This window comes from Candidozyma pseudohaemuli (genome assembly GCF_003013735.1).
Source record: "Candidozyma pseudohaemuli strain B12108 chromosome Unknown scaffold00001, whole genome shotgun sequence".
Classification (NCBI taxonomy): Eukaryota; Fungi; Ascomycota; class Pichiomycetes; order Serinales; family Metschnikowiaceae; genus Candidozyma; species Candidozyma pseudohaemuli.
The window spans coordinates 1,636,267-1,655,383 of NW_020194435.1; the positions used below are offsets into that span (position 1 = coordinate 1,636,267).

Sequence of the window (19,117 nt, forward strand, 5' to 3'; positions counted from 1 at the left end):
TCCCGCATTCTGAATCGTAGCATGTTAGTCGAGAAATAGTGAAGTTTAAGGCTGCGAAGAGATATCTCTGCCGGACTCTCAGAAAGCATCTCGATAAACCACCACCATGGTATCCAACATCTGGGTAGCAGCTGCCGACAACGACCAAGCTCTTGTCAAGAAGTACATTGAATCTGGCGAGTTTACCGCAAATATAAAAGACGCTAATGGCTACACTCCCATCCACGCAGCTGCCTCTTACGGGCATCTCGACCTTCTTCGTTATCTCATCGAACAAGGCGGCGACATAAATATTCAAGATGAAGAGGGTGACACCCCTTTACATCACGTTGAAGATCTAGCAACCGCTACTGCTCTTGTGGAAGAATTCAAGGCAGACTACAAGATCAAAAACGGCGAGGGTCAGACGCCAGCACAATACATTGAAGAAGAAGACGAGTTCCCAGAACTTGCTAAATATTTACGCTCATTGACGCATGATGAGCCATCTTCCTCGCTATTAGATAATCTCCCGGCACCAGGTCAAACCGAGGGTCACCAGATTCGTTATACCATGGAAGAGGACCAGGAAGGAGGCGAGATGGACGAAGAGAGGAGGAAGAAGTTGGAGGCTATCGTGAACAGTGAAAATCCGGAAGAGGCTCTCAGAGAGCTTGTCACTTCGGCCGTTAGAGACGGTTTGGCTCAATACCACGGTGACGAAGCTTCGGATGCCAAAAGAAGGAAGGAGTAGGTATTCTTCGGAACTATGGGCGCCAGCGTTGAAGCTCAGGTTTATAGAGCTGATATGTTTTAATAGAATGGGAACCACCTTGTCTTTTGCAATATCTGATCAAGCCTGTTTGAGGATCAGGAAAGTCGGAGTCAGCGAAAGCGACAAGCCAAAAATAATTAATTTTTGAATCAAAAGCTTTAGAATACTTTTTCCCTCAAATCGACGTTTTGCCATGTAAAGTGGAGTGTAGTGCTTTCGGGCGGCTTCAAATCCATACAGGATTACGTCGCTACAGTGGACGAAATATCAAATCGCTATTCCACTACTCTCATCATAGCCATGATTGACGCAATTTTGGATTACTTCAAGGCTGGACTTGTCAATCCTGATGGAACCCCAAGGTATGTTCATATCACAGTTAATAATAGTATTCAATTCACTAACAGTAAGGAAATTGTACTCTTCGTACACCTTGGATGAGTTGACGTCCATGACTTTGCTCGAAAGAGTGAAAATCTCCGACTGGAGAATGGAAATCTTCACCTTGGCATTCACATTCTTGTTTGTTCTTTTCTACAAAGGTGGTGATTTGTATAACTACCGCAAGGTGTCGTCTTTTCTTGCTGGTGTGAAGGACGTCTTTGAGGACAATTTCGCCCAGTACGGCGTTGGCGACGGCAAGTTGTATGTCAAGGATAGTGCTGAGTCCTACTCCTCTTATGCATCAGGACGCGAGAACATCGAGAAGGTCAACATCAACTTCAAATTGGCTCCCAGACAGAACATTTTCTTGTGGATTATGGAGACTGGTTTTAGCTTTTTCACCGAGTCCGTGCCAGCTCCAAATGACAGGGTCGACATCTCAATTACACCATCTGGGGACTACGAGAACTTTATCAGTGCAATTGTTTCAAAGATTGGTATGAGTGACCACAGAAAGTTCAACTACTACTTGGCTTTGACTAAGACTAGTGACTCTGACAAATTGCCCGAGTCTTTCGTTTTCATGAGTGAAGTCAATGAGTTCCATGAGAAGACTTTCACTGAAAAGCTTGCCTCCTCCTTGACCTTGGGCTTGGCTTCTGTGGTGAGGTTCATCGCTTTCACCGATCAGCCAAATGAGAAGCCTGAAGCTATTCGCAACTTGTATCCTCAGCGCAGAGTCGTTATTTCTTTGAACTTGACCAGCAACAAGCAAGAGTTGAAGGAGGTATCTGATGTTCTTGGTGCAGTTTTCGAGATTGTTGACGAGTTGTCTGAGAAGAAGATCACCTTCAAGCCCGAGGCTGTTAGAAAGGTGGTCAAGAACAGAGAGCTCGAAATTTCCAAGCTCGAGAAGCTTGAGGAGGATATCAAGAAGGAAGCTGAGGCCGAGGAAAGAGCTAAGTTGAAGAGACAAGAGAGGGAGAAGTTCAGAAACTTGTCCAGAGAAGAGCAAATGAAGGCCGAGAAGAAAGCTCAAGACAGAAAGCAGAGAAAAGCCATGAAGAAAATGAAGGTGAGAAGTTAGATCTCCATATCATAGGACATACTTACAACCTTGCAATCACGCAACAATAATATCATGCTTATTCTATATTTTACCTGTAAGACGCCAGCCCCTGCCCACAGGGGTCTTGAATACCTCAGCTACACCGGCCCCCAAAGCATCGGCCAAAACCCACATTAGGTCATAGCCATAAAACGGTTTCCGGAAGTTCGCCTTATTTTTACCTTCCCATTTATCGAATAACTGTTCTTCAAGAAGTTCCTTGAATTTTGATTTGCTTAGAGTTTTCACAAGCCACGAACGCCCCGAATTTATCATTTTAAGAAACGTACCGCATCGAGGATATGCCAATGAGTACTGATGAACGTTGATCTCATTGTGGTGATTTGAAGTTAGGGTAACTACACCAGTCTTCACCAATGCTGATAAATGATCAGCAGAAATGTCCGTCGTACAAATCGAAAGTGCCTCAGGGTGACCCTCAACGAATTCTTTAAACTCTCGCAAAGCAGCTGCTGTCGCTTCATCCAGACTATCAGCAATTTCCTCGATTAAAGCAATGTAATGCTCGATTTTTACGACAACCTCAATGTTTTCATAACCGTATGTCACTTTTGAGTTTTGTCCGCCTTTTCCGGTCCTCAGAATAATCGGCAGAGCATTGGTAATGATAAACTTCTTGACTAAACCGTCGCGTATACACATTTCAAGACTTCTATCCACAAATGTATTACCTTGGTCTTGAAACATCGAGTATAGCTGGTTGAGAGTGAGCATACCATTAGGTAGCTGCTGGTTTCGATACTTGATGATTTCGGCTTTTGTTTCCATGGAGAGTCCTCGGAGTGAGAAAAGAAGATCGGTAGAAGAGCTACCTTCCTTAGCCTCTTCGCTATAATAACGATTGTGAAAGCAAGTCTTTTCTGCCCATTGATTCTCCACAACAGTGTCAATAGCGTCAACTATTCCTGTGTAATTTTGGATCTGGAAATCAAGGTCGGCCCTCAGTGATATAACTTGTAGTGGTTCCTCTGAGCCATCTTCCTCATCTTGTTTCTTCACTTTTTGCTTCGGTTTGGGCTTGCTTTTTAATGGAGAGAGGGGTCCTTTCTTGGGGTTGGAGCTTGGCTTTTTGATTCTTGACAGGTTTGCTGCAGTGAATCGTATATTTGACATGAAAAGCAAGACTTTGTGAATGGGTGCAACAGTTCGCACCATTTCAAGTACATATCGTCAGAGAGATTCTCACCAGCAATTCCCAGTTAATGATCTATTCTATATACAGATTTAGTTGATTATGATCTTCTTCCTGTCAGTTTCACCATCGCTGCTGTTGTACTTCCAGTAATAAGTTCCAGTCTCCGACAAGTTCTCAAGAGACTTGCCTGCCGAATTTTGAAGAACTATGCTATCCTTTGCGAGCTCAATACCGCTCGACTTGTATATGAGTTCGGCAAGCTCGGTGGCGGTGAATGGGGCTTTCAGCGTTCCAAGTTGGAAGCTCAAGGTCTCAGGGACAGATGAGTTGACTTCTCTGGCAATGATACCCGACAGATCCGCAGAGGCATTCATGTTGGTGACTGACAGTTTTGATGCACTCTTCATGTTGGAAAATAAAGCAGACAATTCGTCTAAAGATAATGCAGGCAGGCTCTCCTTTGGTGTAACTGGCTCCGCTGTTTTAACCTTTTTAGTGGTTCTCGTGAGAACAACCTTTGGAGCATCAACAACTGGAATCCGAGGTCCATGGTCCTTGGTGATATAACATGCTTTGTTATCGACGTGGAGAACATTTCTCATGAAAGAGGGAGCCACGTCTATGATCTGGCCCTTGACACCGTGTGGTGGGAAGTCTGTGAGTAACTGCACAGGGACCTTCTTTGACTTGCCCCTGCTTATGTTCCGTGTAAACTGCCTAGCCACAGAGAGTTGCAATCTAGGACAGGACATCGTCAACACTATTTGATCTTCAGTATATGGGTTTGAAAATTTTGGACTACTCGCTTTTCTGGTGCACAGGTGTTAGTCTGCTACATGGCCTTGAAACAAGTCGGCTCAATCTGTCGTTACGTAATGGACAAGATGTCTGTATCTCTTGATTCATAGCTCCAGCGTACTAGTTGCCAATAAAAGTTGAGCTATTATTTTGCAGCTTCTATTGTAAAAGAAGCGTTGGGAAAGACTTGAGCGCATATCTTACCAGTCTCTTCTCTTTTCTGACTTTTCTATCATCAACAGATGGGATGTTTAGCTGCATTAATTACCGTTGAAACCACGACTCTATTCTCTAGAATATAGCACTTTCTGTAAGTTCATCTTGATTAGTACCTCGCCGCGTACCCCATACTACAGGCGATACAGGAATCTGATGCTCATCGCTCGACCTGTTATCTCTTCTTGCCCAATGGCAGATAAAAGCTGCTTTATATGTCTTGAGAAAGAATCCAGGTATACTTGTCCAGCATGTGGTACCAAAACATGCTCAGCAGAATGTGTCAAGCGCCATAAACTTCGATCAGAGTGCACTGGCGAGGTTGATCCAGCGAAGTTCGTGCCACGAAAGGAGATGACCGAGAACCCATCGCTTATAAACAGAGACTATAATTACTTGCTCAATTTCGAGAGGAAGATTGGTCTTGGCGTTAGCGATACCAAGCAGAACGCAAGGGTCATGTTCAAAAGACACCCCGGTCAGAATAAAAGGCAGAGGGTCGATGACACAGACGCTAGAATTACAAGAGTGAATAAGATGTTCAACTCTCCAAGTTATGCATTGAAACGTGAAAATGTATTGGTGATCTCCCTTCCTTCAGGAATGTCCCGAGCAACTCAAAACAAGTCCGGTTACGACAAGAAAGCTGGAACATATACATGGACTGTGGAGTGGGTGCCTGTCAACGAGGATGGGCGCCAATTAACAAGCTTCACGTCTTTTCGTATAAAAGAGGATATCATTCTTCGAGATGCCCTCTCGGTGACGCCTTTGGCTAATGCGTTAGGTGTTGATCCCGAAAGCGTGGAGAAGGATAAGATCCATTTCAGTATTGAGAACGTTATAAGCATGGGTAAACGATCCATAATTAAGTTGAACCCAGACGATACTCTTGCTAAAGCTCTTGCTAATAAGGTTGTGCTTGAGTATCCGAAGCTCTACGTTACTTTCTCTCCAGAGACATGGCAAGAGTTCACGGAGGAAGAGAAGGATGCATACGGCATTGACAGTGATCTGGAAAGTGAAAGTGATTCAGACTCAAGCCCCAGCGATAGTCTGCTGTCGTATAGCGATTCAGACTCGTCAGACTCGGATGCTGAAGCACCAGAGGAAGCCTCATCGAAGAATCCAGAACCCGAACCACTTGCTCCCCAAAGCATCACGGGATTAAATAGCGCTCTTGCATCATCAGATAAAGATGAAGAGGAGGGATTTTCTGCATAATATTGTATAGTACGATTCATGGTCATATTGGTTAGGTGTGGTAGATGTGCGCGGTGTAGATTCATCGATGAGCTCGATGCATCAACACTTTGGTTCTAATGAATGTGTTCAAGAAACCCCTGGATTCCGAGCGAAATTTGCAAGCCTCGCTATACATTGGCAATCTAGATGCTGAAGTTGATGAGCCATTACTCTACGAGCTATTTATTCAGTTGGGACCAGTGAAACTGCTCAACCTTCCCAAGGACCGCATTCTGCGAAAACATCAAGGTTATGGTTTTGTTGAACTACGAACACCTCAAGATGCAGACTATGCTTTGGAAATCCTCCGTGGTATAAGACTCTTTGGCAAGACTTTGAAAATGAAGAAGACTGACCCACAAGCAAGCACACCCTCTGCATCTGGTGCAGGCACCGGAGAGGATGTCGGTTTGAGCATTGGAGCGAGACTATTCATCAAGAACTTGAACCCGATGGTTGATGATAAGTACTTGAAAGAGACCTTTGGTAGGTTTGGGAACCTACTAGAGGCGTCAGTCATGAGAGACGATGACGGGAATTCTAAAGGTCATGGCTTTGTCGAATACGACACCTTCGAGGCCAGTGACGAAGCAATAGAAAGAATGAATGGGGCAATACTTATGAACAACAAAGTGATCGTGGAGTACGCATATAAGGACGGCAAAGCAAGACATGGCGACAGCGCCGAAAGACTTCTCGCGGAGAAGGCCAAAGCAAACGTGAAAAAGCCTACATCCGGGAAAGTTAAGAAAGGTAAGAAGGGTTCTTCCTAGTCCTCCATGTCTACATATATGAGCCAATAGGCTAAGAGCTTGCTAAACCACTGCATAAACCTCCAAGGAGGTAACAAATAACACAAATGGAAAGAAAGCCATCATAGATTTTCTTCTAGGATGCGATCGCTTCATGTAAGGCTCCTGATACATCCGCTTCTGTGGGCTCAATTCCTCTTTTTTCTTTTTGAGTTGTTGGGCATGCATCCACATGTTGGTGCTGTATTTTGTGGCGCTCGGTTTCGGACTTATGTGAGACTGTGGAGGTGATTAGTAACCATTCACCCGCGTACCTATTTTAGTCTATATAGACCAATCGCTCACGTTTGATATTTAGATAAGAAAAATGACAGTTCCAAAAACTCACTTCGTCGCAATTGCCGAGGAAATCTCCGAATCCCCTGATATCGTCCAGTACAAGGAAGTGGAAGCACCTCAAATCTCGGGGCCCAACGATATCATCATCAAGAACAAGTATGCTGGCGTGAACTTCATTGAGAGCTACTTCAGAAAGGGCATATACCCCGCTGAACTCCCAATTGTGTTTGGTCGTGAGGCCTCGGGTGTTGTGGCTGCAGTTGGCTCAGATGTGAAAGATTTCAAGGAAGGCGATAAGGTGCTCTACTTGTCATCAAAGACCTTTGCACAATACACCAAGGTCACTCTCGGTGACAAGTATCATTTCATTCGCAAGTTGGATGAAGATACCTCGGAGGATAAGTTGAAGTTGTTCGGATCAATTCTAGTGCAAGGGTTGACTGCCATCACCTTCTCACACGAAGCTCATGCTATAAAGAAGGGAGATTTTGTGGTTGTTTGGGCAGCTGCTGGTGGAACTGGCCAAGTCTTCGTTCAGTACGCCAGCTCTCTTGGTGGCCGAGTCATTGCGCTCGCTTCGACAGAGGAGAAATTGCAGATAGCCAAGGACCTTGGAGCTGAGTTCCTTGTCAATTCGAAGAACGATGATGTTGCGCAGAAAATCGGAGAGATCACTGGCGGGCACGGTGCTGATGTTATTTATGATGGTGTGGGAAAGGACGTCGTGGACACTAACTTTGAAATTGTTGCCAGAAAAGGTTCATTTGTGACCTTTGGAAAAGCATCCGGCTTCATCCCCCCATTTTCCATCTACAGACTGAGCCCCAAGAACGTACGCATCTCCTCACCACAACTCTTTCAGTACATCACTGAGAAGCACGAGTGGGAGTATTACAGTAAGGTCTTGATCGACCAGGTCAATGATGGAAAGATCAAGTTCAAGCTTGAAACCTATCCCTTGAAGGACTACGTGAAGGCTGCAAAAGCCTTGGAGAGCAGACAGACTACCGGTAAACTTGTGTTAGAAATTCCACAGTAAGTATGTTCATTAGATGCTATATGAAAAAATTTACAAGCGAGGCCTTGAGTGTTCGTATTTAGTTAGGTCCTCTGGCGTCACCACACCATAGACTAAACTGCCTTCTCCGTTCGTGATAATGGCGAAAAAGTTGCCAGCATTGAAGAATTCAGCGAGGGTCTCCAAGGGCGTCAATGGTGTAAGGACATGGTAATGCTTGCCTTTACCTGGCTTTGGCTTGATGATCTTCGAATTGAGGGGTGTGGCTGTTCTCATTGAGAAATTCTTCTCATATTTCTCTCTGGCCTTTTGACTAAACCAAAGCATATAGTTCTTCGTGATAGGCTCGACATCAGTGAGCTTGTTTTTTTCTAAGTTCTCAACATTCAAAACCCCGAGGAGAGTTTTATGGTCTTCATCGATAACTGGCAAGTATGTGAACTCATTTTCGAATGACACCTCCAAGGCTCTATTGATTAGGGTAGATGGGTTGATTGAAATAGCTGGGCGAATGTCTAAATCTTCTACCGTAGCACCACGGTAGTCGATTTTTGGAAAATGAACTGAAGAAGACATGGATGGGTGTAGGGAGTGCAGGAGTGTTTGATAGTTGAGGTTTTATCGAGCTTTGGTCGGCTGCGAAACTACTGCGACATAAGAGATAAGAATTAAATTATTAGCTTAGTAATTACGCGGCCTCGGCCGTCGAATGCAGTCCACCTTGTTGTCTTCTTGAGTCTCCGTCATTGACCTCGCCTTCTTCTCTAGCAACCCTTCTCCAAACATCTTCGTCGTTACCCAGTGCCAAAACGCCAATCCGCATTGTAGCTAGAAGATTGACAGCGGCTGTCAGATGACCGTATACACCGCCGTAGAATGCTTTAGTAGCATCTTTACCGTGTGAAGCCTTGAGTAACGCAATACCACCAGGATGCTGATCCATGAATGGCGTAATATCATGAATGATGTTTTGTATGACAATATAGATACGGTGCTTGTTATCTGCGGCACCACATAGCTTGTTGAACTCCTTTGCAGTAATCATGGGTAGCTTAGAGATTGGCGTTCCCCAGTTTAATTGAGACCTTCGTCTGTTGAGAACAGCCTGCTGCTGCTGAATTTGGAGCTGAACAACTAAGTTCGTGGGTGTTCTTGACACATCCTCGACAAGCCCTAAATGGTCCAAGATTGAAATAAACCATTTCGTGGGATCGTAAGCCCACAATGCAGAACTATCTCTATAGTCGTGTGGGAATTCGTGATGATAGTTTTGCAGGTTTTGTCCAAATGAAATCATCGCGAATAAAGGGTTCATACAATTGACCAGCGAATTCTTGTCATTGAAAGGCTGCGTTGGAACTGTGAGCGGGAGCCATCTGGAGTGACCGAACGATTCACTGCTTAGAAGCAGCTGTTGACATGCACACATCCTGAGAATACCCGGATAGACCAAACCATTGATCCATGTGTCTTCGCAAAAATACACAGCAATCAAGACTGGGATGATAATAGACGAAACAATGAAAAAGAGCCAGTATCGTTGTTCTTGCCAAATGATGTACTCTCTTGTAAAATTCTCGTAATGCGTCTTGGACCGCTCCCTTGAAAATTCCAATTCATTCAGAGCAACATCGTCAATACTGAACTCATTTTCGACAAAATCACGGAAAAAGGCGTCTGACTTGGGCCGTTTCAAAAGCCATCCCCAGTGCGCCCAAAGAAATCCTCTTTTGATAGAGTATGGGTCCTTATCTGGATCATCCGTATACTGATGATGCGCCCTATGTAGCCCTGCCCACCATCTTATAGGTCCCAAGCCGATGCCTGCTCCAAAAACTGCGAAGTAGACTTGGAGGAATCCATACTTCGGGCGAAACAGTGTATGAGCGTAACACTTATGATATCCCGCCGTGAATGCTAACAAAGTGAAAATATGGTAGGCCACGCAGAAGTAGAGCGTCGCTCTATTCTGCGGTAGTATGCTGAGCTTCTGATGTAGGAGGTAGGTGAAGGCAGCCAATGGCAAGATGACTGATGTGATCACAGTAGGGTAACTGATCCGCAAAAAGAAGTTCTTCTTTCTCTTCCTCATCTCCTGAATTCGAGCATTTCGTTGGGAATCGCTGTTCCCTGACGGCTTTATTCGCCTTTTCTGTACCTTTACTCCATGAGAGGCTGGTGATGACATCCCCAGGTAAAGATGGTGAAATCCCAATCTAAGAGATGGCTTTGAAATGGTGCGAAAGTAAGCGGGCGGCGCTGAAGAAGATTTCCAAAAATAGAGCTCCTATCTGAATAGAATCATATTCAAATGTTAGCAAATGTCTAACATTCCCGTTCTAATTTACAAGAATTTAGAGCCTAACACCCATTTTTACAACTCTACAATAGAATCTATCTTAGTAATTTTCCGTGTACTTCGCGAACTGGGTTGCAAATCTCACGTCAAGATTCACGCAAGTAATCTACTTATGGACTTCATAAGGATTAGCTTCAATGAAGTTGAAACTATTTTTCAGAGCCATGCAGTTTGAGAGATTGCTCCATTCTTGGTACCATCTCATAATTGCTGCAAAAGCTGTAGTCAAGGGACATGAAGTGCTACTACTCAACCCTAAAGGTATTTAATGACCCGAAGCAAGGCGAATCAATCAAAGAAGATTTGTACTTTGCATCAGATCGATCAATTATTTCACGGACAAAGTCAGGGCCTTGGTCACCACGGTCCCTTGTCTAAGGCGGTGCACGAATTCATGGTGTACAGGTGTACACCTCACCTCAAACATTTTGTCAATTGTTTTCAACAGCCAATCTGATATTCAACCATGGCGTCACCTCAGGGATATGTGCAGCGGCAGCAAGGTGCTGTCGCCGAGGCACCATCTAAGGTTTACCAACCAGCCACTGCTGCGCCAGCTGTTTCCTACACCCCCACAGAGACAAACATTCCTTCTAAATTGTACGACAAGGTGCCAAACTTAGACCTTTACAAGAAGCTCCAAGATGCCGAAAAACAATTAGATTTGCTCATAGCACAAAAAGGCTTGGACTTCCAATCCGTTCAGGCCTCCTCAATGCAACCAAATAGCATGAAAAGAGAGACTGGTATCTTGCGTGTTTTTGTCTACAACACATGCGAGAACCAACCTTGGCAGAAGAACCAGTCGAGCGTGAACGAATCTTCCAATAGCGACTCATCGTGGACTTTACGTGTGGAGGGACGTTTCATCAAGGATAATGGAGAAAAATCCGAGACTGAGGACATGAAGTTCAGCTCTTTCCTTTCTGGTATCTCTATCGAAATTGTGCCCAACAACGAGTACCCATCATTGCAGGGTAGTCAGTCAAACATCATCGAGTGGCGCAATGATGCAGACAACAATCATGCTGGTAATCCTCAGCTAAAAAATGGCTCTCCACTGTGGCTGTTTGACGGTATTGATGTCAAGCGCCAAGGTGTTTTCCCTATCAAGGCTAAGGTGGCTATCTTAGCAAAGGACTATACCTTCAAGCTTCTGGTTTCGGAGGAGATGGCTCAGTTTACTGGTAAGCGTGAGGCCTCGCAACAAGAATTGATTTACCTGATCTGGCAGTACGTTTTGTTCAAGAAGTTATTCAAGAAGGCTGAACATTACGCCAATGTGCCCGCTGTTTCAGCATCTTCCCTCTCATCTCAGGCTTTAGGCACACAGGGTGACGAGGAAACGGATTTGTCTGTCGTCCAATGCGATGACATCTTGAAGGGTTTGTTGAAGGTGGATGCCTTCAAATTCAAGGATCTTTATCAATTAATCCAGCCTCACTTGCGCCCTCGCCAGCCAATTGTTATCGAATATGAAGTGGACACCACTAGATCAACCACCTTGGGAGATGTTGTAATTGACATTCCTGTTGAATTAGCGTTGTCCATGAGCAAAATCGAAAAAGAAATTATCGATGAGAACAAGAAAGCCTTTGAAAGCATGTCAAAGTCTGATGAGCTCGTGCAATATCTTAACCAACGTATTTCTCTCGGCGTTGTCGCACTACAGAGTGCTAACAACAGGGAATCCTTCTACAGAGAATTAAGTGAAGACCCCGTTGTATTCATCAAGAAGTGGTTGGAGAGTCAATCCGAGACTTTGAAGGCTTTGAAGAGTGAGGAAGGTTTCAATGAAGAAGAGGTCAGAAAGGCAGAATACTTCAAAGAACATGAACAAGAATTGAGGCAAAAAATTGACCTCATGTTGGGAGCTCAGAAGATGTGAAGCTCGAACTGTACAATTAGCAAAGGGATGAGAGATTCTGTATAATAATTAAAATAACTTCTTTCAACTAGTCTATTCCAGATATTCTTCGTCGTCGTAATCTGCTGCATCTCCCTCGTCGTAAGAGTCATCATCGTCATCGGGCAAGTGCTCCTCGTAACCTTCCTCAAAAGCGTTCGCGTACGAGCTAGAATTTGAGACATTGTAATCAACCTTTTTCTTTGCAGACCTAGATCCTCCTGAGCCAGCGCTTTGTTCCATGCGTTCAAAACTTTCCAATAGTGGAGCAACCAAGGATAGATATTGATACATGTAAAGAATTGGCTTGTATGCGATGCTGTTTTGAGAAATTGTCGTGATATTGCCTGAATCACCAGCTGCCAATCCTAGCCTCTGGGCCAAGTGTTTTGTAAATGCTGTTAGTTCAGCTCCGTTGCTCGCCACTTCATACCAATGCTTCGTGTCATCGTATCTGGGGGGCATATGTACCTCATTTCCATGCTTATCAAACTCAACTCCAAACACTCGTAAAGAATCTAAGAGAACTGAGTGAACATCCTCAACGTAAAGTTTAAATTTTGAGGGGATGCTAAGCTTGATTCCCGTGGGGTCCTTTGCAACCGCTTTCATTTTGTCAACACTAGAAAGTCCACCACCTGAAGGGTCGGCCATACGAACCAAGTAGAATCGACCAATTCGAAATCCACAATCCCCCACAATAAATTCATTGAGACGCAATGCCATGGGATGAACCACAGGATCGGAAGTTGGGTCGATATAGCGCTGAGTAGAGTCAGGATCGGGGGTTCCCTGGGGAGAAGCGGTGGTCTTGCCTTTTTTGGCTAGTTTAGCCTCGAGGTCTTTCTTGAGATCTATAGTCTGAGTGAAGCCCTTGAGAATAGGTCTTGATGCATAAAGAGTGTCTTTCTCTCCTGCAATTTCTTGTTTGTTAACAACCAGTGCAAGATGAGCTTTCAAAACGTTAGACGCCGAAAGACTCCAGATGACCAAGCAGCGCATCATGATCAATCTATCAACGGGGTTCGGAATGCCTGCAAGTCCGTAATCTTCGAACGCCTTCTCATGCATAGGATTGAGCTTTTCCAGTGGAGCCAGATACTCATAATTATCCTCCTCAGAGACGGCTGGTTTAGATGGATCAACGTGATCAGCTGAATCAACAGGCAATGACGATACAATTCTCGTGAACGAGTCATCTCGCCATTCCTCGGGCAAACCGAAACCAATGTAATTGGATCGGAGGTCCTGTATGCCGCTCTTATAGTTTCCAGGCGTGATGATCTTCTTTCTGTTGAGGACTAATGTGAGTAGCTTGCAGAACAAATTGTCCATTAGAGGAGAGACTCCAGGTAGTTCCTCATTTCCTTCCTCTGTTTGTTTGGAGCCTTTCGAGAGGCCTAATCCATCTTCTATGTCTTGCGGGCCAATATGACCGACGTAGAGGATCTCAGGAAACTTAGCTAGAAATGCCATGATGAAAATGACGTCACCCAGATATGGATTCCGCTTTACGTTGAAGCCGAGTGCAATTGGCTCTTGAGCCACGGTAGAATTCTCCTGTGCTTCAAATAGATTGTCGTCGTAAAGGTCATAATGAACAGCCACTAAAGGTCCAGGGTAAGTTCTTGTTATTCTATTCTTCTCGCGAACGATGGAAGTTCTAGTAATCTTATTCTTGAACTTTAGCGTCACCTTTCGTGTTTTTGTCTCTTTGGGCTTGGCTTTGCCATTTGTATGAGGTTGAGCAGCCTTCTTCGTTGGCCGTTCAAGCTCTTCTATTGGCTCATCGGTCTGATTCTTCACCTCTGTGGATGCAGTAGTCAGATCCAGCAGAGCAGGCTCAGATTTCACTGACTCCAGAACAATCTCTGGTTCCGAATCAGGATGACTTCCGGCCAGCTCAGCAACTGAAGGAGGTTCCGCTTCAGATATGACCGCGGACAGTTGTTCTGACTTCAACGGCTCAGGCTCCGTTTCGCTCGGAGAATTGTTCGTTTCAAAAGTAGTTTGAAGCCCAACGGATGTATGATCATTCATTGTAGCAAAATTTAGCAAGGATTGCTTGCGTTTCTTGGTAGCAGCAGACTCTGTGAGCACGCCCACTCTTTTTCTATCATCAGGGCTGCCTCCACGGGACCCAGGACCTTCTAAAGGCATATTATCGAGCCGAAATTTTAGTAGTTTCGAGGTTTCAAGATTCTGCAGTGCAGTGTCACCAGAAGAAGTTTGATCTGTGGCACCCAAATGTTTCCTTGGTCTTCCTAGACGTTTCGCTTTTTCGTTTGGGTTATATGCAATGTGGTATAGGGTATCCAGCTGAGGTACGCTTGACGAGACATCAGACACGTTGGCAGCACGATTTGAACTGCTTGTCTCTTTGGTAGCGGTACTTCCCAAGTTTTGGAGATCAACCATTTTCAAGGCGTCCAATGCTGCCCGGTTGTAACCCAGGCGGTCAATGAACTCCTCAAACTCAAACACGTTTTTGATGTTTTGAACCGCTGCATCTTTCTCTGTAGGGCTATCGGTTAAGGCAGATATTACAGAAGCCGAATTATCACCTAGATGATCGGCTTGGTTGGACAAGTCTTCGACATCGTGTTGGTCGACCATGTTGTTAATGGAGGCGTCTGTGCAGTAAGTGTACTGGTCAGTTTTGCAACCACTAGGAAGTACACTGACCTTGATTGATGGCAAACAACATTAAACAGATCGATGATACAATTGATTGACAAGTATTTTGTATTCATCTTAAACTACCAAGAGCCTGACATACTCATATTTTTGGATTTGTCAAGTTGCACTATTGCTTCACCCCAGACTGGTCAAGGTGTAGGACGCGTTCGAATGTAAGGTGTGTCTAGACGGTCTCCAGATTTGCTTAATTGACATCTCTTGTATGAAGAGTCAGAGCCTTGCAGCCTCGTTTGAACTTTCACATTGATCGGTGTACACTGCGACGTTTGGACCGGTGTCACCGAGATTTTCGGTGATTCGGAAGTATGCCGTGTCACCCCCGATCAGAAAAATTTTCCTTGGTTTTCCACAGAATGGGCGTTTTGCAGCCACGCGGCGGTTATGGAATTAAGTGAGTTGCACCTAACTGGTATTTTTAATCAATCGGGGTTATCAACCTCCGTTCCGGGAAAGGCTGGTATTAGCGAAACAGACGCCTCGGCTTATCTCGACCCCGCTTGAACATGCAAATTCACCCCGGCAGCAGCGGAATGTCAGGGTATTCCGGAATGACTTCTGAAAAATTCCCCAAAAAAAGAAAGCTTACAATTTTTCGTATTCTCGAAGGTTGTTCCGGAACTTTCAAGTTCCGAAAGGGTTTCAAGCTCTGTCGCACCCGGGCGCTGCTATCATGAAAGGTGCAGCCGATGACGCATGCCGAATGCAGTCCGTAACAGTCGTTTACCTTGTTCAAAAACGTCCAACTTTTGATATTTGATGAGTCAACAAATGACATTGAGTGGTCGTTTACGAATTTGAAAGCTACGCTTTGTACAACGGGAATTCCGGAAGTTGCAACGGTCGAGGCTGAGTTTCAGGATGGTTGCTCTGACGAGGCGCTCAATGCTGCCAAACTTTTAGAATCATGCACCAGCGCGAACGGCTGGTCAGTAACCCATCGGTAAGGTCCAGACTTCCAAGGTATTATCCTTTTTTAGGGGTAAAACGAAAAATTCAGCCACGACCAAATTCTCTGCTATGGCAACACTTTCCAATTGATTTTCTGGTACCATGGCCACGTTCCAACCCATTGCTCAAAAGCCCCAGACGTGAAACGCATTTCCATGGGCGGCTCTTTTATGCACCCACATGCTGCTTCTGGGAATAAGCATTTTGTGCCTGTAATAAAGACCAGCTAACATAGATACTCTACATTTCTAACTTTCAGCAACCTGTCAATGCGCCAGGGCGTCAAACCGTACTAGCTCGATGGGCTCGGCAATCAGCTGTCAAAGTGCACAGCAATAAGAGTCGGTTCGCACGGCAACGCCAGGTGAAAGTCACCGCAGAGCAACAGAATCAGGGAAAGTTGATAAGGAGAAGCTGGCGCAGGCCCTATTATTCTGTAGCTTGACCGTGTCCCCTAAGCTCCATTTCTGTGCGTTTGGCCGTGCAAATCGGCACGGCTCAAAGCAAAAAAAATTCGAATCTTTCCGTCGGCAAACTTTGCATTTGGGCCGGCTGCGTAAGCCCCGTTTTGCGTCCCCCATCGCCCACCTATATAAGGCACAAGATTCCGGCCCGCCCACACTGCATCATTTTTAACCGTCTTTGAACAATAATGGCTACCAATAACAATGAGAATAATGCCTTCCCAGAATTCACAAGTCCGCCGCATGCCACAGAGGCCCAACCCCAACCCACTAATATATCTGACTCCGTCTCCTCCTCAACTAGGCAGTCCATTGACGGGAATTTGAAGCAGAACCTTGAAAAAAACAACAGCAGTTCTGTTGACAACACCCCACAAGCATTCACTGGCGAAGAAATGGACGTTAACCGCAAGTCTTTTGAGACACAGTCACTTGTCGATGAACAGTTATCTCGTGAGATGTCCAGGAGATTGTACAACACAGATGAACTCCAGGAAGAGGCCATGAAGACGGACGAGCCTTTGCCCAAGATGGGCGGAGGAAAAGACTACCCTCCAATGCTACCTAAAAGAGACCCATACGCTGTCGCCTACGATGGTCCAGATGACCCTAGTTTCCCACACAATTGGAGCATTAAAAAGAAAATTGCATGTTGTTTTAATGTTGGTTTGTGTGCCTTGTCGGTGTCTCTTGGGTCCGCCATGTTTGCTGAGGGTAATGCTCAAATCATGGAACTTTTCCATGTCGGCTCGACAGTTGCAACACTCGGCACTTCACTCTTCGTCTTTGGTTTTGCATCTGGTCCTGTCATTTGGGGACCAATGTCTGAATTGTACGGCAGAAAAATCGTGCTTATTCCCTCCAGTTTTGGCTATGTCTGTTTCTGTATGATGGTCGGTGCCGCTAAAGATATCCAAACGGTCATGATTTGTCGTTTCCTTGCCGGCTTCATCGGAGCAGCTCCCTTAGTCGTTGCTCCTGCTGTGCTTGCTGATATTTTCCCTGCCACTACTAGAGGTCAAGCAATGTCCATTTTTGCTATGGTTTTGTTTGGTGGTCCCATGTTGGCCCCTATCATCGGTGGTTTCGTTGCCAAGAATCCTAACATGGGCTGGAGATGGAATTCCTACATCGCCGGCTTGATTGGAGCTGTCTCACTCATTAGCATTGTTTTCTTCTTGGATGAAAGTCATTCTGCCATAATTTTGGTCAGCAAGGCAGAGACATTGCGGAGAAGAACTGGAAATTGGGGTATCCACGCTCCACATGAGGAAACTAGTTTGTCCATCAAGGAGATTGTCGAGAAGAATATTTCCAGACCTTTGGTTATGTTGTTCATGGAGCCAATCTTATTCTTGATCACCCTTTACAACGCATTCATCTACGGTATGCTTTACTTGTTCTTGACTGCCGTGCCCTTAATCTTTGAGGGAAGATACGGCTTTTCCCAAGGTGTTGCTGAATTGCCATATATCGCTATGTTTATTGGTACCTTCATCGGAGGTGTGATCACGATCTTCATGGAGAAGGGCTACGGTAAGGCTATGGCCAAAAACAACGGAGTGCCAGTGCCAGAGGCTAGATTGCCCCCTATGATGGTTGGTTCGTTCTTCTTTGCCATTGGTTTGTTCTGGCTTGGTTGGACTGGTGATTACCCAAATGACGTTCACTGGATTGTGCCTACCATTGGTGCTGCTCCTATCGGTATTGGTCTTCTTATGATATTTTTGCCTTGCATGAACTACATCATTGATTGCTATCTTCTTTATGCTGCTTCCGCTTTGGCTGGTAACACGTTTTTAAGATCTGCCTTTGGTGCTGTTTTCCCACTTTTCGCCCGCCAGATGTTCACAAACATGACAATCAAATGGGCTAGTACTTTGGTTGGATGCTTGTCTGTGGCGATGATTCCCGTGCCATTCCTCTTCTACCGTTACGGTGTGACGATTAGAGCAAAGTCCAAGTACGCTTTCGTCCTCTAGGAGATTTGCATTTAAACGATTTTTAGAACCATTACCCACAACAGACTAGCATGCTTTATGTACCTTGCATTTCTGGTTGAAATAGATCAATTAATTTATCTCGATTCTTTTTCGAAGTAGTCAATACCTTTGCGTCCCATCTTTTGCAACTGCCACACGTGACAGACGCGCTAGTTAATGTAGCGATCACCAACACGCACCTCAACTACTTAGCTAAGCATGGATTATGACAACTACGGAGACGGCGGCTTCAACGCTGATGCTCAGTACACGGATTATAATAACTCGCAACGTCAACAAACGAGATCTTCCTTAAGCCCGGTGACCATTAAAGAGATCAACGAGGCCACCCAGCCTGTCCCTGATGGCGAGTTCGTGATTCACAACGTGTCTTTGAACATGGTATCGTTCATTGGTGTCATCAGAAAGGTTGAGAGCAGTAGCAGTGCTATTACCATCACTGTTGAGGACGGTACTGGCTCCATGGATGTTAAGAGATGGATTGATGAGAAGATAGCCACTCCAGCAGAGGAGGCTGAGAAATTCTCTGCTTTGGAGAATAAGTACGTGTACATCACCGGTGCTTTGAAAGAATTCAATTCTAAAAAGAGTATTCAGCATGCTACAATTCGTGAAATCGTCGATCACAACGAAGTCGCCTATCATATGCTCTACGCCATCTCCAACCACTTGGAGGCTCAGGGTATCTTGAGCAAGGGTGGCGTCCAGAAGAAGGAAGAAAATGGTCTTTTTGTTCAGGATAATGACAACGGATCGAATGGCGCTTCAGACGTTACCAAAAGAATTGAAAAAGTTATCGATGACAATACCGGCTCGATGCAAGAGGGTGTTCCTATTTCCTGGATCAGTGACACTTTGGGCGTTCCAATCGATGTGGTGAGAGAAAAATGCCAGCATTTGTCTGAACAAGGAAAGATCTACCAGGGATATGATGAGGGTTCATTTTTGAGTGTATAAATAATATAGG

General features: G+C 45.0%; 13 protein-coding genes across 13 annotated transcripts; 8 read left to right on the forward strand and 5 right to left on the reverse strand.

The window, feature by feature from the left end:
- Positions 1-106: 106 nt before the first annotated feature.
- On the forward strand, positions 107-733 carry C7M61_000739 (uncharacterized protein; the record flags this gene model as incomplete). The annotated part of the gene is made up of 1 exon (XM_024856167.1): positions 107-733. One exon carries the CDS (start codon positions 107-109, stop codon positions 731-733), a length of 627 nt encoding a protein of 208 aa, XP_024715766.1.
- Positions 734-1,054: 321 nt separating this feature from the next.
- Positions 1,055-2,225, forward strand: C7M61_000740 (uncharacterized protein; the record flags this gene model as incomplete). Its single annotated transcript, XM_024856168.1, has 2 exons — positions 1,055-1,116; positions 1,166-2,225. The coding sequence occupies 2 exons, from the start codon at positions 1,055-1,057 to the stop codon at positions 2,223-2,225; spliced, it is 1,122 nt and encodes a 373-aa protein (XP_024715767.1).
- A 63-nt stretch (positions 2,226-2,288) lies between these two features.
- Positions 2,289-3,380, reverse strand: C7M61_000741 (uncharacterized protein; the record flags this gene model as incomplete). The annotated part of the gene is made up of 1 exon (XM_024856169.1): positions 2,289-3,380. The coding sequence occupies one exon, from the start codon at positions 3,378-3,380 to the stop codon at positions 2,289-2,291; it is 1,092 nt and encodes a 363-aa protein (XP_024715768.1).
- A 111-nt stretch (positions 3,381-3,491) lies between these two features.
- On the reverse strand, positions 3,492-4,154 carry C7M61_000742 (mitochondrial 54S ribosomal protein MRPL50; the record flags this gene model as incomplete). The annotated part of the gene is made up of 1 exon (XM_024856170.1): positions 3,492-4,154. One exon carries the CDS (start codon positions 4,152-4,154, stop codon positions 3,492-3,494), a length of 663 nt encoding a protein of 220 aa, XP_024715769.1.
- A 616-nt stretch (positions 4,155-4,770) lies between these two features.
- C7M61_000743 (uncharacterized protein) lies at positions 4,771-5,640 on the forward strand (the record flags this gene model as incomplete). The annotated part of the gene is made up of 1 exon (XM_024856171.1): positions 4,771-5,640. The coding sequence occupies one exon, from the start codon at positions 4,771-4,773 to the stop codon at positions 5,638-5,640; it is 870 nt and encodes a 289-aa protein (XP_024715770.1).
- A 98-nt stretch (positions 5,641-5,738) lies between these two features.
- Positions 5,739-6,434, forward strand: C7M61_000744 (U2 snRNP complex subunit; the record flags this gene model as incomplete). Its single annotated transcript, XM_024856172.1, has 1 exon — positions 5,739-6,434. The coding sequence occupies one exon, from the start codon at positions 5,739-5,741 to the stop codon at positions 6,432-6,434; it is 696 nt and encodes a 231-aa protein (XP_024715771.1).
- A 346-nt stretch (positions 6,435-6,780) lies between these two features.
- On the forward strand, positions 6,781-7,791 carry C7M61_000745 (NADPH:quinone reductase; the record flags this gene model as incomplete). The annotated part of the gene is made up of 1 exon (XM_024856173.1): positions 6,781-7,791. The coding sequence occupies one exon, from the start codon at positions 6,781-6,783 to the stop codon at positions 7,789-7,791; it is 1,011 nt and encodes a 336-aa protein (XP_024715772.1).
- A 30-nt stretch (positions 7,792-7,821) lies between these two features.
- Positions 7,822-8,346, reverse strand: C7M61_000746 (uncharacterized protein; the record flags this gene model as incomplete). Its single annotated transcript, XM_024856174.1, has 1 exon — positions 7,822-8,346. One exon carries the CDS (start codon positions 8,344-8,346, stop codon positions 7,822-7,824), a length of 525 nt encoding a protein of 174 aa, XP_024715773.1.
- A 112-nt stretch (positions 8,347-8,458) lies between these two features.
- Positions 8,459-9,862, reverse strand: OLE2 (Ole2p; the record flags this gene model as incomplete). Its single annotated transcript, XM_024856175.1, has 1 exon — positions 8,459-9,862. The coding sequence occupies one exon, from the start codon at positions 9,860-9,862 to the stop codon at positions 8,459-8,461; it is 1,404 nt and encodes a 467-aa protein (XP_024715774.1).
- Positions 9,863-10,595: 733 nt separating this feature from the next.
- Positions 10,596-12,017, forward strand: C7M61_000748 (uncharacterized protein; the record flags this gene model as incomplete). Its single annotated transcript, XM_024856176.1, has 1 exon — positions 10,596-12,017. The coding sequence occupies one exon, from the start codon at positions 10,596-10,598 to the stop codon at positions 12,015-12,017; it is 1,422 nt and encodes a 473-aa protein (XP_024715775.1).
- Positions 12,018-12,089: 72 nt separating this feature from the next.
- Positions 12,090-14,651, reverse strand: C7M61_000749 (uncharacterized protein; the record flags this gene model as incomplete). The annotated part of the gene is made up of 1 exon (XM_024856177.1): positions 12,090-14,651. The coding sequence occupies one exon, from the start codon at positions 14,649-14,651 to the stop codon at positions 12,090-12,092; it is 2,562 nt and encodes an 853-aa protein (XP_024715776.1).
- Positions 14,652-16,335: 1,684 nt separating this feature from the next.
- On the forward strand, positions 16,336-18,129 carry FLU1 (Flu1p; the record flags this gene model as incomplete). The annotated part of the gene is made up of 1 exon (XM_024856178.1): positions 16,336-18,129. One exon carries the CDS (start codon positions 16,336-16,338, stop codon positions 18,127-18,129), a length of 1,794 nt encoding a protein of 597 aa, XP_024715777.1.
- A 219-nt stretch (positions 18,130-18,348) lies between these two features.
- Positions 18,349-19,107, forward strand: RFA2 (Rfa2p; the record flags this gene model as incomplete). Its single annotated transcript, XM_024856179.1, has 1 exon — positions 18,349-19,107. The coding sequence occupies one exon, from the start codon at positions 18,349-18,351 to the stop codon at positions 19,105-19,107; it is 759 nt and encodes a 252-aa protein (XP_024715778.1).
- Between the last annotated feature and the right edge of the window lie 10 nt (positions 19,108-19,117).